General features: G+C 38.2%; 1 protein-coding gene across 1 annotated transcript in view; it reads left to right on the top strand.

The window, feature by feature from the left end:
- Positions 1-22,926, top strand: part of acvr2ba (activin A receptor type 2Ba) — a 137,398-nt gene that overhangs the window by 88,209 nt on the left and 26,263 nt on the right. Inside the window, exons 2-3 of the mRNA XM_028804171.2 lie at positions 16,069-16,276; positions 16,874-16,983. Of these exons, the coding sequence (XP_028660004.1) occupies positions 16,069-16,276; positions 16,874-16,983 (318 nt within the window). The remainder of the gene's footprint in view (positions 1-16,068; positions 16,277-16,873; positions 16,984-22,926) is intronic.

The raw sequence follows: 22,926 nt of genomic DNA, 5'->3' as shown, positions 1-22,926 counted from the left end.
AAACCCATTTACTATGACAGGTTGGTGATGGTAATCTACTGTGTAGGGCTCAAAAAGCTTCTGAGCTGGGAGAAGGTACATGTGGAAGTCTTCACAAATAAACATTCTTTAAGGTTTTATATGGAAGCCTGCAAAGTTGTTACCACAGATCTTGGCTCCATATGTAGTCAGTACCTGCTGTATGCAATATATTACAAGTCCAACTGTAAATTAAATTTAACCATTTGCACTGCTTGACTCTGTGCGGCTCATGATCTTTCCCTTCCACACTCGCATCACAAGGGCTGGAACTATTGGTTCCCTTCAGAAGAGCTTCAGTCCTTGTTGGAATTCAATAATAAAAGTTCAGAACTCTGTGTGCACCATTCTCTGAGAGAGGGAAAAAGCCTCCAGGTCTTTGAGGAGTTAAAGCTGTGCAAATGTACTTTTGTGGAAGGCATTTGAGTTCATCCTGGCAATCATGAGATCACTATTGTGATAGTTTGGTGGTATGTAAAGTAGTATGGGGGAGTATTTTCATCCTAGAAATGGGCATTATCATGAGGGAACAATGTTTGTGTTATAGGGTGCACCTGATCCTGGAAAATGGCCTTTACTTCCTTGAGCATTCTATGATTATGCAGATGAAGGGCTTTGGGACTCTCATGACATTGCTGTGTGTGCTATTATGAATTTCCCAGCATGTTTAACATCTGGAAACAGACATTATGCATGGAAAGCATCCATTAGTTTTCTCCAAATTTAAATCTGTCTGGATGTAGCAAGTAGTGTGAATCAAACCATTTTGCGTCTCTTCTAGGGATGCTTTGATCAGGTTTTTTTTTTTTTTTATATGGCTGATGCTAATCAACAATTTCATATCACCAAAACTGGCTGATACTATTTTCTTTTTTTGTTTTAATTTTTTTTTTCACTAAACCTCTGCATAACCGGCTGTGTAGAAACATTATGCTCTATTTTAAAGTGGTATTTTTTTTATAATTTAAAAGCAGGACTCGGATGTTAACTGTTCCTTAACTAAATGAAATTCTGTGTATTGTTCAATAGAGAGAGAGAGTGAGTGATTGATTGATTAGGATCAGGCGCTGCCGCACCCACCACATGACAAACCAACACAGGATCCCAGATTAGGACCCGAGTGTAGCCATGCAATGGGTGACACCTCAGCACCACACTAGTTCAGATGGAATGGGACCAGTGTGAGGTTGTTTATGGTGGCTGGAGTGCCAATTCTGCCACCAACCCCCAGGATTATTCCCTGCAGGTTGGAGGACCTACATGCAGGGCTGGATGCAGATTAATGTCATACCCAGGACCATAACAATAGTAAAATAAATAAAATCCCCTTAAAACATACTTTTTTAAATTAAAAATAAAAAAACAATCATACAAATGCCATAAAGGAAAATGAAAATTCTTGCCATAATTACAAGCCACATTTCTAATAAAATGTTCATTCTTATCAGGAAGATACAAGGCTAAAACACTTAACCTTACACCTGAAACATACACGTTTGGCTCTTAAGCTAGAAAGCCTATTGTTAGTAATAAACAAGGGCACACTGTCAAATCTGTTCTTTTTTTAAGTTGAAAATGTGAACTGTTGTGCTAAACACAAGATGGCTCACCGTCCACACTAAGACCTTAAACATTAGGAAAGCAGGTTCTGAAAAAAATCATTTTTTCAGATTGGCTGATTTACTGATCACTGATGGAGTCTTTTGGGGTGAAAATTGGCCAATCTCCATCAGCAGCCATGTGATCGGAGCATCACTATTCTTTCCAGGTTTACTGCTCTTTACATCAAGATATGTACACCATTTGGCTTTGGCCCAGCATAGAAGCAGTCCTGCAATAAATCCCAGCTTGTGAAGTACAAGACATACAGTTTTTGCTGAGAACAGATCACAGAGGTGCTGATTCAATTCGGTAGACATACAGTATTTGAGGCTGTACGTTTGTAGCATTTAAAAATTTTCCTGTAATACATCCCTCTGTCCCGGTCAGTGAACTTCAACTTGTGACAGCTGTTTTGCTTTGTGGATGCAGTTTGTTCACATTTGCCGTATGCTTTAATTATATTTGAGATTGTTAACTTTGACACATTAAATAACTTCCCATATTTTGTGATTGATTGCACCTGCATTTTGGGCACCAACTTTTTTGGCCTGTTTGTTAGTTGCCTCATGTTGCAGTGAAAACTCAACTGTCTTAAGTGATAATTGTCAAGCCTCTTTTATAGCTGACACGTAGTGCTAATTGTCAATTAAACCTCTTATGACTCACCTTAGTAGCTGCTTTTGTGTAACTGAGGTTTAGTTACTCCTAACTGAAACTCCTTTTTCATGTGGCTTTTCCATTATTTTATTTACCTGTGTGTGTGTGTCTGTATACACAGATATACAGTATGTCTATGCAGAATATGTAAATGTGTATGTGCAATATACATATGTATACTGTATCAGTGTTTATGTACTGAATATATACATCCTGATATTTTACTTATTATAATCAGCTGGAAAACTATCCATTTACAGAACCCTTTCTCAGTTCCTGAGTTGGGCAGCCTTTCGGTGGGAAAGACATATGAACATCAAGTGAACCAAGGTGAAATTTTTGCCACGGGCCCCCTCTGTATATGTGAATGGTGTAGCATACTAATGAGATCAGTGATGCTTAAGGAGCATTAAAACAAACTTTTTTTTTTTTTTTCATCTTTAAAGAAAAACAGTCCGTGGAGCATAATCTGAAGGACTGGTTCTGCTGCTTGTTATTTAGCTAGTCAAGGCCTACCTGGGGACAATATACTCTTGGCAAGTTCTGATGCTTATTCATAGCCGCAGATATAACCCCTAATTTCTGATTACAAATGAAGACTGCTGCACATGTTTGATCACTGTATGTGAAAATTTAACCTGGATATGTATGATATGGATAGTCACTCAATGGAAAAGAATGATTCTCCTGATGATAGTTGGGCCTTCTGCTTACTGAAGGCGAAGTGGTAGCTCTGAGGCTAAGGATTCGTGTTGGTATCCAGAAAGTTGCCCATTCGAATCCTCGTCACTGCCAAAAGAGGTCCTACTTTGCTGGGCTCTTGAGCAAGACCCTTAACCTGCAATTGCTCCAGGGGTGCTGTACAATGGCTGACCCTGCACTCTGACCCCAAGGAGTATGCGAAAACTAACAAATTCCTAATACAAGAAATTGTATAAGGCGAAATAAAGAACAAACAAAAAAAAAACTCATGGTTGATGCAGTATTCCTTCATTAAATAATGGTGTTTATATTGAAAATGACCAGCTGTGATAACTATGTATATTGCTCGCTCACTGGAAGTACATATAGGTCATCAGGATTGTGGAATGCACCATTTAGTGTTCGCAAGCTCTAATTGTTGGATTGCTTGCTCAGTGGAGATCAATGTTTATCCCAGATATGGATTGTGCTTGCTGTTTGCATTTGGAAAAAGCAAACTGATCTTGAGGCTAGTCCTAATGGCTGCATAAGCTGCTTGTTCAGCACTAAAACTCTGTGGTCCTGGAGAGGCTGATCATTGTCTACATTTCCATGCTCTGGGTTACTGATCTGATTGAAACCTGTCTGTTGTTTCTTTGAGCATTGTCATTTCTGAAGGGTGTCGGGCACAATTTTGTCTCTCTTAAATGCCTTCCAATATTCAAGACCGAGCTAAAGGGAACAAAAAAATCTCATTACAAGGCTGCCTACGTGTGTTGTTGCTTAGCAACGATAATGCATAGATCTGGGAGAACATCTGCTGTGTCCAGTCGTGCCAAATTCGTATTGTATATAAACATTACTGCTTGGGAGGAGCAGTTTTCTTAAAAAGTCTTCCCTCGAAATCTGCTTACACTTGCCCACCAAGTTGTGTTTAACATTTATCTTTATTTTTTTTTTTTTTTTTGTAACGGCAATACTGTTGCTTAGGAGCTAAGGAACTCCTTCAAATGAACTTCTGACAGCTTGTGTGTGTGAATGATTTTGTGTTCTTCTGTCCTGCAAAATTGCATTATCCTCATTTTGCTGGTTAAAGCTTGTGGTCTTTATTGTGGTGATTATGCATCTGTCTATTGCTCAGGTCCTTACCTATAATGAAACTGACAGCATTTGCATGTTCCTCTACATGTTGAATGATCCTTTAATAAGAGCAATGGGCTTTTTAAAAAAAAAAAAAAAAAAAAATTAATGTAGATTATAACTTAATCCTAACTGAAAATGTAATTTTTATAACCAAAATCTAATAAAATGTTTCTGTCCAGTTTCAGTACCCACAGGAATTCCGAGAGATGGTAAAATAAGCAAAAATGTTAAGCATTATGCATTTGATCGGGCTAGCTACTTTTTCAGCTAATTTGTTATTCTGTTGTGGTGTCATTTTTCTCATGCAAATCAATCCTTGCCTCTTCTGCTGTATTGTGTTGTGGTAGCACAGGTCATGTGATAGAAGAGAGATGCATGCACACACACACTCACACAAACAGTGTTATTCATCGTCACCAGTGGATTCAAACAGCTAGCGTCTGGGTTGTGAAGTAATGAGGATGTGGTGGAGTCGGGAGTGGGACTGAGCTGGCTTATAAACAGGTAGTATATGGTGTCTCCACGCAGAGGACTGTGTTCCCAGCAAGTGATCCCGGATCTGCAAAGAGCGTAATGCCATGCCATTCCACCATCTGGAATATATCATTAGCTGGTACTCTTCCCCCTGCACTCACAGATGAAAAGTCTCCCTCAGCACAGCCAAATGGATAGGCTCCTCCATGGGTCTGCTTAATAGTTGCCATTTATCAGTTCCCTTTCTAACAGGCTGTTTTGAGACACTTGCTGTAATAACCAGCGTGAGACTGCAAGGTCAGCCTCTTGTCAAAAACATGAATGCTTTAGTTTGGCTTACAAATGACTCTTGCCAGTAGATGCCTTTCCTTTGATTATTCAAAAGGATGGTGGCCGGGCATAGAGAAGAGGATGTTTTTAAATAGTTTTATTTTAAAATCACAATTCCACAAGCCTGCCTTGCTTTGATCAATCCAGTTTTCTGAAACGTGGTCTGCCTCCTTAAAGTATCGTAAATATTTAAGAATGTTAGTTGATGAATTTTTGGGGTGCCAGGAAGATGTCATATTAGTGGTCATTGCATGTGCATGCACACACTCTCTACATCTGTTATTTTTAATGTTACACTTTGACTGTGTGTTTGTTCTGTGGGTATTCTATATTTTGTATTGCAGTTTACGCTCCTGCAAAGCACTTTAAAACAAAACTGGAGGTGGTGTTGGATTTTTTTCTGCCTGTTGACAGAGTTGAAATTTATTCCTAAAAACTAGAGTCAGACTCGTTCTGGTGCTGCTTGTCATCTCTGGAGAGATGCAGCTTCAGTTGGATCATATACATTACTTTGTTCTGTGGAATTGTGGGAATCCGGTTTAACTGAGTATCACAACTGGGTGTTCTACAGGTTTCTCCAAAATCCTCCTGATGTACCTCTGACCTGTTCAGTTAAAGGTTTACTATAGTGGCTCACCCTAACTGGTGTATTTGTCTTAAGAAGGAAAATGTCAATATGGGATGGAACACAAGTTGACTTTATAGCTAAAATTGTGTCGACATTCTGTTGGTGTTGTATCTGCTGATTTGGAGGACAGCTTTGTCATTTGTCCCCCATGCCTACTATTGCTTGACACTGGGAAAGACATGTTAGACTTCTGAAAAATAGTCAGTGCTTTATCACTAAGGGCTTTCTTCTTTCATGCATCTCACAAATCTCTTGATTTAATTATCCATCCATCGATTTTCCAACCGCTGAATCCGAACACAGGGTCACGGGGGTCTGCTGGAGCCAATCCCAGCCAACACGGAGCACAAGGCAGGAACCAATCCCGGGCAGGGTGCCAACCCACCGCAGTGATTTGATTACTTTACCCCCATATTTTTTTATTATTTATTTGCTTTATTCATTTAACTATCTTTCACCGTCAGCTTTTTGCTGTTGATTGACTTACTGACCTTTGTGTTCATTCTGACCATGTCCCCCAAGTTCTATAGCTGTCATTCCCATAACTTGTAATCCATCTTCAAATTACCTCATCAGAAGCTTTCATCCTCCCATGCTCCACAGTCACTTTTAAGGCTTCCTGCTCACTGGGGGTGGTGTTAACCATGAATGCAATGAGACGGACCGAGTCTTCAGAAATCCAACAAGCATCTTGCTAAGGAAAAACCTTTGGGTGTGTTTTTTATTTTTTTCCTTTTTTCTTTAGTAAGTTTATGCTTAAATGCCGGAACGAAAAACCCACAAATTCTAAAAGAATAACTCTTTTAATACAACCTTCTTTTTATATAAAAGTGTATTTAGTTCAAAATAAATGATAGATTAAAGGAGTAATATAAACTTGGATTATATTTCAAAGCCGCAATCTGCTCTAATTAAAGACCAATTATTTCTACCTCTGCTCTGTTTACACCCTTTAAGCCCTTCATAGTTTTGATCACTTCTCTTTGTAAGTCTGGTAATTTTAAAAGTGAAAATGCTATATCTACAAATTTTATGCGGATGCAATTAGTGATTAGTAGTGATGAGTGGACTAAATGGTGTTCGCTTCGCTTTAGATCAGGGGTCCTCAATCACAGTCCTGGAGGGCTGCAGTGGCTGCAGGTTTTTGTTCTAACCCGGTTGCTTAATTAGAAAACAATTGTTGCCAAAAATTTAATTTCATGGCTTGTTAGTGCTTTAACTTTGCCATGTCAAATCATTCTTGTATCCTATTTTTTTTTTCCTTTCTAAGGATATCATCCAAATGATTTGAAGTCTAAAACAGATGAGTAATTCTCAGTCCTTCACTTTTTTCTCTTAACTTTCCTTCCAAGTATTTAATTAAACCCAATAGTGCATGATAAATACACATAGGTATAAGTGGAAACAAGCTAAATGGAGAAATGCTGGTCTCTTTTGTCATTTGCATGTTATTGCTAATTAGGAGTAATTAAAAACCAAGACTACAGCTGTTAAAGACTAAAATAAGCAATAAGGGTTCAAAATCTTAACGATGGGAGACAACTAAAGTGAAGCAGAAGTGTTACTTGAGCAGTAAGTGCTTCTTATTAAGCAACTGGTTTGGAGCAAAAACCTGCAGCCACTGCGGCCCTCCAGGACCGTGATTGAGGACCCCTGCTTTAGATTAAGAGAAATCACAGAAATGTTCACGAATATCACCAAACTCGGCAAAATACATTGAAATCAATTGGAGATGACTGTCTGAAATAGGTTTTACTAGACTGTAATGATGTAGTCATCTTTAAAGTGTCCCTGATGGCTAGGGGAACATCTGCCAACTATACTGGACCGATTATTGTGGCCAAAAGTTGACTCGAGCTGTGCGGCAGCATTGCCAACTGCTGTACCACTGTACTCCCGTGAAATCAAAGTGGAAAAAGCTCAGTCAGACATGCAATCATGTATTTCGTCAAATCAAAGCAGAAATGCTGAAATCATAGCCAAAAGTCAGAAAAAATATGTACGTCAGGGGTCCCCAACTTTTGTCCTGGAATGCCCCAGTAGTTGCAGGTTTTCATTTTAACCCTTTTCCTAATTCCTAATTTTGCTACTAATTAACTTCTTTTGAATTAATTTTAATTGACTTATTTTTTAAGATTTGTTCCCCTGAATTTTTTCACCGTTCCCCTGAATTGCTTCATTTCTTCACTTAAATGGCACTGAAACAGAAATGAAATGTGAAGTGAGTGAGCCAATAGAAGACCAACTACGTCAGGGCCTGAAACGGCAACCAATTTTACTCCAACCAGATGCTTAATTAGGCTCTGATTCTTGTTGTTAATTAAACCCGCTCTTTAATTCAATGGCTTGTTGCTGCTCTCATTGTGCAATAGCAGACATTTCCTAAATTGTTGATTTTTCTCTTTTCTAAGAGCACTGTTAAAATGTTTTGGGGACCTGATCAGATCAACATTCCTGAGATATTCACATTTCTTTACTTTCAGATATTGTATGGTCAACACAATTTGCTGGTCATGTTTTGGCTCATTTTGTATCTCATTTTTGTTTGGCTGCTAATTAAGGAAAAAAACAATTAAGGGGTCTCAGTCTTCAAGAGCAAGTCAAATAGAATTAAATCAAAAGAAGGTAATTGGAAGCAAAAATAGATTACTAATTAAGAAAAGTAAAAAATCTGCAGCCACTGAGGCCCTCCAAGAGCAGAGTTGGGGACCCCTGATTGTAGGTCTTTCAAAGGCAGAAAATGCAATGTTGCATGATTGAAGTTGTGCACTGGCTTGTTCTATTTTTTGAAGTCGCGCTGAAGGCTCTCCAAACGGTCTGTTCTGATGCTATGCACTTTTTCTTCTATCAAAAACATAGACACATCTTGTAAATAATAATAAATCTTTTATTATTGTTATTATTATTATTTCATAGAGTCTTCTGTGTTTGAGTGGTTGTGTCAGGCTCCTTCAAGGGTTGTTTTTTATCTCCAGGTGGCTAATTATGCATGTATAGGGCACGCACCTCCTTCTCTTATACTGAAATAGAACTCGATTGACCTGCATATTTGGTGACAAGTAAAGAGAACTCGTTATTTATGTTTGTTTCATACAAATAAAATTTTGAGAACCTGCATTATACTTATCTTTTCTGCGGCTACCCAAGTCCCACACAGTCTGTAATGCAAATGGTCAGCATTAAATGCCAAGTGTTGGCTGTTACAGCTCCAGCCAATGTTGCGCTGGCCATGCAAAGCATTGTGGGGTGCCTGGGAAAAAAGTTCTCCTAAACCATCTGAATTATTGGTAAATTTGACGAACAAGGTCAAATACAGCAAATTCGCTCCAAATAATGCTTATAATTACATTTATGATACATGTATAATTACTGATGAGCGAGCAAAACAATTCACATAAAACTGAATTTTCAGCAAAACATGGGGTTTTCAGTACATAAAATAAAACAAATTTTTGTGTAGTGTTTTTCACTGAATGAAACACTAAATGCTGTTTGGCAACCAGTGAAATTTGTCATCACCACATATATTTTAATTTTTGTGTAACCATTTTCTCCATATGTGAAGGCGTGGCACAGTTTGTTCTGGTGCAGAACTTGTTAAAGGGGATGCAGTTGTCCAAGTTGTGTGGCCACTAGCGAAACTCTGGAATGATCCTGGCTTGTACTAGTTTATTGAGTTAGAAAATGTGAGTGGTGTGAATGTGCTGGCATGAGGTGCACAAGGCTGATGAGAGCGCATGGAGCAGCAGCATTGGAGGGCTTATCCTCCCTTAGGGAGGAAGATCAATTGCCTTTCACCCCAAACAACCGTAAAAATATTATTTTAGTGTATTTTTGTGTCGCAATTACAAAATCGCATGTGAAATGAATTTTAAGGGCAATTTTTGTGAAACTGCATGTGAAATTGAACACTATTTCACTTACCACTAATCATGTTCCATTTTATTTATAGAGCCATTTCAATGGTAAAGTTTGAAACATGTTCTGCTATATAGGTTTGATGAAGGCATTTAATTAAGCTTCGTGCTATTTTAGGTGATAGGGGTCTTGGAAATGGCAAATCACAACTCACTATATCAAGTGTTTTTTCTGTACTAAAGTATTTAAATGGTTTTGGCGTGTGTGTGTGTGTATATATATATATATATATATATATATATATATATATATATATATATATATATAAATAAATATTATTTAGAGAGAGAAGGTATGCCACAAACAATTTGCAAGCATTGCACAGTTCTGCAAAATTCAGTTTTAAAATCAAGAAATCAAGTTGTGTATAGCTGTTTTTATTTGCATTCATGAGCGCAATAAAAAAATATATAATTAGAAATTTTCTATCGCATCACATTTAAGTAGAAAATTAAAAAGTAATTGAATTTAAATTGAATGATTTGCTAAATTTTAATTAATATAAACAATGTTGTTCTAAGTCAGTTTAGCAAAGAAGCAATGTAGTATTCTTAGACATGTAAAAAAAATATACAGTATATTTATTGACTTAAATATAACTTCTCTAGCCTTTCATCTAGTACTTTGTTTGATGGCCTGTCATTTGTACAGTGTTTCTAGTGTGTTGTCCATATAAATCATCCAACAGTAGTCCGCCATCCTACTTGCATCCCAAAGTTCTTACTACCTTCTTTACATGTCATTGATATCCTAAAGAAATACTTCACCTTTCTCTTCACTCACCACTCCAAGGTTTTCTGAAAAATATTCCTTATTCGAAACAAAAAGTGTACTTTAAGACTCATGTTGCAACCAAAATTCATTAAACCTAGCTAATAACTGCTTTGAAATAACTAATAATTGCTTTGTAATTGGGATCTTTATTGTTACCTAGTGAGAAGTCAAGCAAAATGACACCTTTATTGTTACCTTAAAAGTCATAATAATTACTTCTTCAAATGATACCGAAGCCTTTTGCTCCATTGTTGCTCATTGAGCCATCTCACTCTGCATCATAAATAGTTTTCTAGAATCTGGTCCAGCAAAAATGCCTTCTTTCAATTTAGCCGCAGACGAACCCAAAAACGTCAGGCTGAACGCATCAGACAGGCTCCACTTTTTGATAGGGCTTTAACAAACTGCTTTGTTAAACCAAGCTTATTGTGAAACAGTGGAAGTCCACACATTAACTAGATCTGCCAGGCTAGGTCTGATGTTTTAGGCAGCTAGCTGTAGCTTTTTTCTAGATGGCCATTCCTTTGGAACTCAATATCAATTCTCGGCTCTGCTATCCCACTCACAGAGAACATAGGAATTTTGTATGTCTTGACTGACCCAGTAAGATAAAGAAGTTTCAGGGTGCCCGTATATGAACCAATGGTGCTCATTGTAGTTAATTTTCTTGAAGAATTTCAAAACATTAAACATAGATTTTAATCTTAGAAATTATTAAATTTAAACAGGTTGTCATTACAGCTAAAACTGTATTTTGGTTAAAAAAAAAAAAAAAAGTCGTGATGAAAAAAAATTTTTTTTTAAATTTTATACCTATGTTCCCATTTTATAAGGCATTGCCAGCACCGACTCTGCCGGTTACTGACATCTGTGTGTCACACACTGTATCACCACTAAGTGTTCTCAGCCTTACTGTGGAGACTGCTGGGAAATCAGTAAAGCGTTAAAGTTGGAGGACTCAAAGGCTGTTCTTTCGAGGTATAAAACTTTAATACACAATTGCTTACATGGATTTGATTTCTGTTTTAGTTAAATAAAAAGGAATGTTTAATTACAGTATCAAACTTCATTTATACATATATACTTAGACTCCTATCTCCAAAACAAACATCACTGGTAGATTCAATGCTGAGAGATGCTTGTATGAACTGTTTATTTTTTTAATTATAACATATAATATCCACCTAACAATTGATTTGTCAGCTTTACTTTTCTCCATGTAGTTAGACGTCAAAGCCTCTTTCAGGAGAATTTGGAGCAAATCAGTAACTAGCTCTAGTGACTGTGTGGTTGTTTCTTGCATCACTCATGAAAAGTGCAACCCAGTCAAGTAGTGTGCACCTCCATTGCAGCAGATGTTTTGTTGTAACCTGACTGAATTTTTGTAGCCTTAGACTTTGTTCTCATTTTTAGGTGCCAGTTTAAACTCCTTTTGCTTTTCAGCCTCTCAGACACAAATAACTCTTTAACTGCTGTCATATTGTTGCCATGTTATTAAAAAATGGGCTCAAACTTTCTGCTAAATTACTGTTTCATTAATTTTTTATGCAGAGAAAGAACGTTAACAGGACTGCATCTAGAGTTAAAGTACCTCAGTATTGCTGCTTTGATATTTAAAGCTCCTTTGGGTTCATTAGAAAGCCTCTTCGGTTTAGCTCCACTGCTTCCGGATCCTGACTTTCAATAAAACTTTCTGTTATCTGTCCCTGTCTTTAGTATACTGCTGCTGTTAAAGGATTTTTGTTCCATTCTGTGAAATGTCCTCCTCATTCTTGGAGAAGAAATGCTACAATATGAAGAATATCAGAAAGACTGAAAGTCTAAATAATAGGTTCAATTTAAGCTAAGCATGGGTTCCCACCACTTTTTGAAAATTGTCACATGTACAATACCAGAATTATATGTTTTAGATGGTTGCTGCATTTGCCTTAGAAGCTAAGCATAACAAAAATTTTATTTATAATGTGGTGCCTTAGGTAAAGCCCCACACACAGTAAGGAATTCATCCTGATTTTAGTTGTAGCAAACTTAATCTGATGAAGATTTTTTTTGTTAGTTCTGTTACTGTATTTTTGTGCTTACTGAAGAGAAGATGTGCAGTATCCATAGGAACAGCATATTTCAACTGAGGCTCATTCATGAGGCATTCATGGAACAATATCTCCGTGCTCTTGAGAAACCAGAAAGTGGTGGGCTGCTGGTTTTTCAAGCATTGCACAAGCACCAAGAAACCCTTCCATCCATATCTTTGAGGCTGTTGTCATAACTGTAGATTGTATGGAACAATATACTCATAAGGCAATACAGATTCGTGTACCTCTAGGTTACAGCAGCATGTTCTTTATGATTTACAGGCCACTTATTATTGCACCACCTGATATATTAACACACTAGTAGACACTCAACACATCACATTTCAAGTCCTGGGGGGTATTTTTCGTACGTGGATTACTCGCTTAGCCGGATGTAATTGTTGACGATTTGGCCTGATCCTGGATCTGTCGGTTTTTCGAAACTCTTGCTGGAAGTGTTGTCACACATCCTAATCCTCAAACCTGCTCGGAGCAGGTTTGTTCTACGTAAACAAGGATTAGTTAACACGCGTAATCAGTGACGGTGCATGGAAGTCATCCAGTCATGGCTTCGCTGTTCATGAATGAGCAACCAGCTGATATTGGTGCACAAAGGGGAGGGGAATATTGTACCTCAAAGATTTATTAGCTCTGTATATTCAAAGTCAAACTCGGTGAAGTCGGGCTGTCACAACCACACAGACCGTATGCATTGCTTTGAGGTTTCTTGCAAGTGGCACTTTTTTATATACTGTAGGCAATGCGGAACATCTATCGAAGAGTGCAGTTTGCTTTGCAATTCGTAAAGTCTGTTTGGCTCTGAAACATTTCCTTCAGGTTTTCATTGTGTTTTCTGGACACCTGCGTGTGCAGACAAAAGAGGCGTTTCATGCCATTGCAGGTATTCCATAAAGAATCTCACAATCAGCCTAACATTCTCATTACCCAGGGTTTCCAAATGTGATTGGGGCACATGGGACTGATCACAGTGGAGTTTGATCAAACATTATTTGGAAAATGTACCTCTCCTCCTGATGAATAATGAGACACAGTGTCTTCATCAAATATTTGACCTTCGTCAATATCTCGTTGGTCAGACACAGGTTCTAGGGATATGACATTCCCTACAACTGACCCAACAAAAAAGAGGGCTATATGGAACATACCTATGGCACACATTGAGGACAAATATATGCAATGACCATCCTTTACCTGAAATGATGTGACCACTGCATCCTGCCACTGGCTCTGAGGAGGAGCTTCTCCGTGGAATGCCCTCAGAAACAGGGCGATGGGCATTTTGCTGGAGAGCCAACTCTTCTGCAGGGGTTAGGTCTGGACCGCGTGGACCTCCACCTGTTTTTTGCTCGTCTGCCTTCTTATTAGCTCTAAAATTAATGTTCTTTACATTATATATGATTCTTTATGTCATCAATTCTTTAAATAGTTATATACCAATATTTACCAGTTTGAAGTATATTGTTGTACTTCACTTTAACCTGTTCCCGTGTTCTCCTTGTGCTCACGTTTGATCTGGAATTATGACATATTAAATAATAATTAATCTGACACATAGGAAATGAAACGCTGCTTTCAGTAAGTACAATGCACACGCATTTCATTTGTCCACCACTTTTTTGCCGGCCGTCTTTTCTGGTTTGGGCTACTTTTGCAGTGTTACCCCTTGTGCATATTAAATCTTGAAATTCTTCATGTCCTTCGAATGAAAGGTCTTGCTCCGCTTGTGTGGAAAGAAAAAAAATACGCCCGTTCTTTCGTCATTTTGTTGCAGCCTATCAAAGACTTGCTGATCATGTTTTCTAGACTCAATATATATGGGCTTTTCAATCAGCGCGGGCGCGCGCATTCATCTCGGATGATTAGATCCAGCTCGACTAATCTAATACACGGCTGTGTTTGGAAAAACCGACTTATCTGGATGAGTTTCACTGGCATTAACTCATCCAAGATGAGGCATCTGATCTCGGATGGTTTAAGCGACGTATGGAAAATACCCCCCAGATTTTGCTCCTTCTACCTTGAGTACAGGTGAATTTGTCTACAGCCTAGGCCTCCTGTCTACTAATATAATTCATAGCACAACATAACAGTATTGCGTAAACTTACAGGGCTGCCTTGGTTGTCCCACTACCTTCCAGAAATGTGTCTTTTGATTTAATGGACAACTCTGAATTGGTCTGGTGTGAATGGGGTGTGCCTTGTGATCCATGTGTGGCACAGTCTGCTGAAACTCGAATGGAAAAGTGAAATCATGAAATGGATGATTGAGTTCACAGTGCAAATATTTACATGCTTACCAGTAGTTATTTTTGTTAAATTTTTTGACTTTTTGTCCACTTTTGTTCTAGATGTTCTTGCTGTTTCCTTCAGGGAATACACATTGTATATCCAGTGTAGTAGGACTGCTGTGTTTACTTGTCCTTTGACAGCCTAAATCTATTAATTGAAGATACAGGATAATAATAATAATTCATTACATTTATATAGCGCTTTTCTCAGTACTCAAAGTGATAGATAGATAGATACTTCATTAATCCCAAGGGGAAATTCACATACGCCAGCAGCAGCATACTGATACAAAAAACAATATTAAATTAAAGAGTAATAAAAATGCAGGTAAAAATAGACAATAACTTTGAATAATGTTAACGTTTACCCCCCCGGGTGGAATTGAAGAGTTGCATAGTTTGGGGGAGGAACGATCTCCTCAGTCTGTCAGTGGAGCAGGACAGTGACAGCAGTCTGTCGCTGAAACTGCTCCTCTGTCTGGAGATGACACTGTTTAGTGGATGCAGTGGATTCTCCATAATTGATAGGAGACTGCTGAGCGCCCGTCGCTCTGCCACGGATGTCAAACTGTCCAGCTCCATGCCTACAATACAACCTGCTTTCCTCGCCAGTTTGTTCAGGCGTGAGGCGTCTGAGTGAGTGAGTGAGTGAGTGAGAATGTGCTGGTGATTGGAGGTTTTGCTACTGTGTATTTGTATAAGTGAAGACAAGTGTGCTTTTTCTGCAGTTACTACTTGATGGCAGCATATCTTGACATCTCTGCTGGCTACACCATATGTCCCTCTGGCTACGATTACACGAGCCTCTACAGGCAGCTCTCTGGCTTCTGAAGGCTGCAACCTGTATTTTAATGAATGTTTTATTTTTTGGAAGAACACTTTAAATATATACCTTGTGGGCTGACCAGACGTTTCCTGTAGAGTAGATGGAGACAGTTCTGTGCATTCAGGCAGTGACTTCAAGATGTGCATCCATGACATGTAATGTGCTGCAGTGCTCAAATGCAAATTAGTGAGCTGCACTAATAACACACAGACGTGAAGGCAATTACTCCACAAATTGATCGGTAATAACCAAAGCATTTAACAGGCATTCTAGTTGAGCACTTTGCAGTGTGACTGCTGATTTGGCAGTGCATACTTATGTGGAGGTGTTAGTGGCTCATTTTCCCTTGTGTCTTGTGTTAATATGACCATGGAGACTGATGTGTCCTGTGCCACCTCTTTGTTCCCTATTATGTTCCATAAGCTATGCCATTGCTTGCTCATGGTCAAATTCCACAATTGAAGCTGCTTTCGACTTTTTTTTAATGAAGCAATAATCACTTTGTCTTTTTGCTTGACTTCAGTAGTACTTAACTTTACTCAGCCATTGACTCAATGTGGACTTTTGGTTTAGGTGCCTGTACGTTGATATTGATGGTAATAAGGCCTGCATATTTTTTTTTTCTTTTTCCACTAGGCCCAAGCCATGGAGAGGCAGAGACCAGGGAGTGTATTTATTATAATGCCAATTGGGAGCTGGAGAAGACCAATCAAAGTGGTGTGGAGCGCTGTGAGGGAGAGAAGGACAAGAGGCTTCACTGCTATGCTTCATGGCGCAATAACTCTGGTACCATAGAGCTGGTGAAGAAAGGTTGCTGGCTGGATGACTTTAACTGCTATGACAGGTGAGGATTAAGAGTTACAGAACAATATTTTTAATGTGGATATTTTTAAAATGGCGAGAGCATGGTGGCACAATCACAGAGTACCATAGGTTTGAAGATTAGCTTAGTCTCTGTGTGTTTGTGTTGAGCTTATACATTCTAACCGTGCCTCCAGAGCTCTTTGTCTGAGAAAATGTGCTAAGTATTTTAATTGGAGTCCCAAACTGGCCCAGTGTGAATGTGCCCTGCAATGGACTGGTACTTCTCTTGTGCTCAGCGCTGCCATTATTGACATCTGTCATTCTAGATTTTAAATTAGTTACTGAATGTTGTTTATTGTAGCCATTGTGATATCCTATTCCACTGTAATAATATGAATAATAAACTGTGTACTTTTCAGCACATATGTATTTTAAGGACCAAGAAAATTATTATGAAGCCAGGATTTGAAGACCTCAGCTGAGATTTGTGTACATTATTAGTCAGGGTTATTATCCCTTTAGGGACATGCACCACAGATTTGCAACCATTTGAATATGATCATAATATGCATTTTCTGGAGGAAATCTTATAATAAAGGCTTTGCTTTTACATAATATTGTAATTTTCCTTACTTAGGCAAGAATGTGTTGCAACAGAAGAGAATCCCCAAGTATTTTTCTGCTGTTGTGAGGGAAACTACTGCAATGAAAAATTCACACATTTGCCAGAAGTCACAGAACCTGAAGGTAAGTGCCTGGGTGGTGTTTGGTTATCCCTGAGGAAGCTGACACATAAAAAATGTATACTGATACCTCTCTACAACAAGCTGCGCCATTCCAGCCTCAAGGTCGTCTCCATTATTTTTTAAAGCTAGTGTCCTTTGCAGTCTCTCGTGATCCGCAGTGAACTTTCTGCAACTGTCCATTTTTCTGCTGCTGTAAAACCATTTTTTTCATAATTTATTTTTACAGCTGCTTTCAACAAACTAAGTGTGAGTGTTTGCGTGTATATTGTGAGGTACAGGTTAGGTGTGCATATTGGGAAGACGGGTCCAATAAAGTTTCTCTGCACCATAATTGATACATGCATTAAGCAAACTTCAATACTTACTGGATAAACCTGTAAACCAGTATTTGTGTGTGTTTGGTTTTTTTTTAATGAAAAACATGTTAAGTGTGAATGGTATAAGTGAAAACAGTATGTCTATACCTATCATGCACCCCCACCATGGTTATCACACCCTTAAAAAATAAGTAATAATGGGATTTGTGGACAGTCATCAGATATTCAGCATACTTTATGTATTGCTAGGCCAGGCAACAGCATCTGCACCCCTTCACAAAAACCTCACACTTCAAGATCCTCTTCTTCATTCACTCCTGGACACTATCATCCAATCACACTCCTGTTTAGTTTGTTCACACCTGTTAATTCCTGTTGTTCCTTATATATACATTTATCAAACATATGTTGCACTAAATTAATTCTGTTCTTGTTGTTGGTGTTATTACCAAATGAGCAAACTCAGTCAAATTCTCATGAAACTCCACAATAGTTGACCCCAAACATATAATATTGGCTGATAAGCCAAACAGCAGCATTCATAATTCTGTGAACGCCAGTGATATTTTGTTTCAAACTGAACTATTGCAACTACCAAACTGAAACTTGATTTTACCTTCCAGCCCCAATAAACATTGCAGCAACAATGAACATTCTATAATAAAATGTTATAAAATCAGCCAGATTTCATTATGCTATTAGTAACCTCTGCACAAACAAACCATAATATGACTATATCTTTGACTAAAACATTTACCTTGTTTAACAAAGTCCATGTACTGGACCAATGCAAGGTGTGGAAGAAGGGAATACTGACACACAGACCCAAGCAACAGTTAATCACCATTGGAAGGGCCAGTTATTCGCTCTTATATAATGGTAACCCAGTGTAACTCCTGCTGTTGGCCTAGGGAGACACCTGGTGAAATACTTAAATCCCCTTCCGGGGAATCACTGTTTGGTTGAGCCCTCCTCACTGTGTTCTCCTTCTTCATATTCTTCTCCAGTCCAACCTTCAGCACTGTTCAGGGCAGCTCTTTTTATGCCACTTCAACACTCATAGCTCTTCTCCCTGCAGATTCTCACCTGCCTGTTTTCTCAAAGATGAGAGTCGCCACAGTATTTATAAATGTTAATATGCTATACAGCATGTAGAAATTCCATGACTATTGTAAAATGAAACTGAATTCACTTAATAAACAAACAGATTTAAAATGAAAATAAATTCACCATTAAGCAGTGATGCACAAACATGAAAATATTACTTTAAAACACCTGTTTTTAAAACTATGAAAGCTGCTGTTATTATTCCTCCTTAGAGCATTAGAATACACAACAGAGGCAGTGTGAATTGAGAGCTTATGTTGCACTGAATATACGTGATGAAAGTATTCAAAAATCCTTTCACCCACAACTAAGGGGGGCAGCGTAGTTCAGTTGAGGGAATGTTGCCCCTTTTGCTTTCTGTGTTGCAGGGCCTGGCTTATGGCCAGAGAAAACTTGCATGACCCACAGGCTGTCAACTGATGATCCTGGATATTGTGCCACCATCCCAAAATTCTTAGTTGCGATGTATCTATATTATATTTATCTGTCTGCCTGTCTAGCCATTTATTTATTTGAGTGCAACTTGGTAAGCCAGTTTGTTCACTATAACCCAATGTGTCTTGCAAGGTAAATCTGAGACTGTAGTCCAGTGCTTTAGGCATTGAAAAGAGAAAAATGGCAAGTTTATTCAGGCTTTAGGAGTTTTTTAACAGTTTTCTAGTTTTAAGAGCACTAAGACTAATGGGAATGGCACAGGAAACTAGAGTAGTGTGGGAATGGTATGGATAATTGCGTGAGCAATCTGCAGAAAGCAATGTATTATACGTTTGGGACTGGAATGTATTAACATGTGAAAGTATAAACTGAATAAAGAGTACCACCTTATACTGTTGGCATTTTAACACATATTTTCAGTCAGTTGTTGGAACTGTGTAGGACCAATCCATGATGTCCCATTGAGCTCCTTTGGTGTCCTGGCTTCATGGCAGTAATCCCTCTTTTTTAAAAACTGAACATTCTGTATATAAACTATTGCTAATGTAACCTGTGTGTGTGTGCTAGACCATCAATTATGTTGTCTGTTTCTTTTTTTTTAAGAATTCACTGTCTTAATCTTTTTTATTTATTTATCTGGTGTGTACAATGCTATATACTGTATACGCTGCCATTTTTTATTATATTCTGTAAGTGCCTTGAGCATGGGAAAGGTGCTATATAAATAAAATGTAGTATTATTATTATTATTATTGTTATTATTGTGTTTTAGTCCTGTACTTGTAAAGCACTTTAGCACTGTGTTCCCTGAAGTAAGGTGATTTTAAAAAACAAAGATAATTTTTCCTTTCACTTGCAGTTGGCTAATATTGCTTCTACTGAATCGTTAAGACTAGCACCGACTGGGAGAGATTCTGGGTGTGCAGTTTAGTTCAATACATGTTGAGCTTCATCAGTTTAATATTTATAGATGGACTGGGACTTGGTTATTGTGTTTTTTGGGAAGTTGTAGGTGACTAGCTGTGGAACATTATGGAGATGAACGCCTAGATTCTAGCCTGAAGGATGAAGAGTTGTCAGTATTACCTTACTCTTCACAGATTCCTATCTGCTAAAAGAGCTGTTTTGCATTTTTGAACTAATATATTTCACTCATCCCACATCTCACCACACTAAAGCAATTATTAAAGATGTATTTGAAGAAGTACCATTTAGCTTTATTGATAGATACGGCTGAGTTTTATCAGCATACAAATGAAAGTTAATTTTATGCTTCCGATTCATATCTTTCCATACCAATGAAGATGTAAATGAGCAAAGTAAATAAATACAATTCAGGTTTTTTTTTTTTTTTTTTTAAATGAACCTGAAAACATATGTATGAATCAGAAAAACAAATTAACCAAATTAAACAAATTTGCAGCCCCAGAATCTTGGGTTAGAATCCCATTCCAGTCACTCTGTTTGTAACGTAAACATGTTCTCACCATGTTTGTGTGAACCCCAACCATGTGTTCTGTTTTCTAGCCTCGGCCTGAGGATGTGCCAGTTAGATTAATTGATAACTTTAAACTGCCCCTTTACCAATGACTATGGGTGTGTACATAAGTGTGCCCTACAGTGGAATGGTGCTCATTCAGGATAGGTTAATGTCTTGCGCCTGGTGGTCCCCTTAATAGCCATAATGGAATTATGTGGTTTTGTCAATAGGAACATGGTCAGATGGATGACAAAATGTGCTTAGAGACTGTGAAAGGCACTATATAAAGTATTGGCTAATTATAGTAGTTTGCTTTTTAGCACTGGCCAGTTTGAATTCTGCATTTTCATTTATTGTACCGTAAAAGCTTTAAAAAGCAGTTCAAGATAATTTCTTCTGTGAAAGACAATATTTCAAACTAGCATTGACTGCGTATTACTCCACTTATGTCGTTGGTAGATGAATATGTCCCCTAAATGATTTAGTACTGTAAACTTTTTGTTTTGGGAGCTTTCCCATTATTTTTCTTTAACTCCTCAGTATACATTACCTGTAGATTTTGGCAGAGCTTTTAATCCTCAGCTTTAATCAGCCATTTCATGAAGTATTGAGTAGTATTGGATTGGACTGGATTTATTTTAATACTGCATTAAAGATTTTTTATTTTTATATTCTGTTATTTTTTATATGGGTAGCATGGTGGCACAGTGGTACTGCTGCCTTGCAGTAAGGACAGGGATTTGCATCCTTGATGCACCCTACATAGAGTTTATGTTTTCCCAATGTCTGCATGGGTTTTTCTGTGGGTGCCCACTACCCACCCAGGTGCAGACCCAGGCCACATGGAAGGATTATGTTATCTTGGCTGGCTTTGGAATGCTTTGGAATTTCTCAGAAGTACTTGGAGATTGTTGCTAAGGATAGGCTGTCCAACTCTGTATGTTTCTGCCATGGCTTTCACAAGGAGAAGCACAAGGAGAGTAAAGTGTATTAAAATAATTTATCATGTGAAAATCTTGACAAGTTAATAGGGGTGGGTACCTGTAGCTAAATAACCCATTTTCCTAGTATTTGAAAATAAACTGTAAGAGTTATTACTTGCACATTAAAGCTCCTTTAATATCAGAAATGATAGTACTGGACCAACAATTAAATGCCCACTTTGCTCAATGACTTAGAGCACCATTAATTACAGACAGATTACGAAGAATACTGCAGTAAGCACACATTTACACTGACCAGGCAAATTCTCATATCGGTGTGGATGTCATGTCAAAACGAACATGACATGTTTTGCTTAGCTACTGTGAAATTGGATTCTGAAGTCATTCTTTTTCTTTTTTCTTATATAAAGCAGGCAGTTGATCAGTAGAGAGCAGTACAAAAATATTATTGTGTAATTTGGTTAATGCCTTTATCTAAGACAACAAGATCAGCACACATTTGCTTGCATTTTTAACTAAAAGAGCAAAGAGGCTTTAGTAACCTGCTCAGGGTACATGGTGGATCAAAAGCAAGTCAGGAGCTTTAGTGTTTAAATTCTTCTTGTTGTGATCTTTTTAACTTGTGCCACTATGGGGTGCATGCTTTTTATCATGCATCATGTACCTGTGTTTGTTAGATCTGGGGTGGGGGTGGGGGTGGGGGGGGTTATACAAATGCAAATTTAGAAGTGAGCAGGATTATTTCTAACAGTGAGATGGACATGATCTAATCCAGTATACAGTCAGTTAGTACTGGCCTAGTTCTACTTCATAAGATTTAAGCCAGTGTCACATTATGCAGCTTCTAGTTGGACAGGATGTCAAACTTGACATTTGCATTTGCTCATTTTGTCACCTGAGCATGTCAGATTATAGGACAAAGAATTGCAGCGGCTGACAATCTAGAAGGTATCCTCTGAAATTTCCAAAATATTGTGGGCTTTCCTCTTACTGTTGTGAGTTTAGCAGGAATCTCTGCTCTTTCTTCTTTTTTCCATTCTGTCATCACATGTAAAATCTGAGGCTTTAGACAGACAGGCCTCTCTTCTGTTACTGCAGTCCAACTCCTCTGTGTTCTTATTCCCCTTGGCTGCATTATATGCATTGTTCTTGCAGCACTCATTGGTAGTCTGCTCTCCCATACACAACAGAAGACAAAATCAAACCTGTTGTGTACTTCATACAGCCTTTAAACTACCAGCACAAATAATTAGAAAGAAAGCCCCTTATCATTTTTGATATTATACATTGTATAATAATAAAGAGTAATATATTAAATAGATTCATTTGTACACCTCAGATAAATGAATTTGACCTTGCTGTTAATTTTCTAATTTGTGTTTCCCACAAATGATTCATCAAAAATAAATAATATTTTGTAATTGAGGATATGCCAGTAACATCCATCCATCCATCCATTGTCTCCCGCTTATCTGAGGTTGGGTTGCGGGGGCAGCAGCTTGAGCAGAGCTCTTCCGGGAGAATCCCAAGGCATTCCCAGGCCAGCCGGGAGACATAGTCCCTCCAGCTTGTCCTGGGTCTTCCCCGGGGCCTCCTCCCGGTTGGACGTGCCCGGAACACCTCACCAGGGAGGTGTCCAGGAGGCATCCTGATCAGATGCC

The sequence above is a fragment of the Erpetoichthys calabaricus genome, chromosome 6 (assembly GCF_900747795.2).
Source record: "Erpetoichthys calabaricus chromosome 6, fErpCal1.3, whole genome shotgun sequence".
In the NCBI taxonomy this organism is placed as follows: domain Eukaryota; kingdom Metazoa; phylum Chordata; class Cladistia; order Polypteriformes; family Polypteridae; genus Erpetoichthys; species Erpetoichthys calabaricus.
This window is presented reverse-complemented; position numbering and strand designations above follow the sequence as displayed.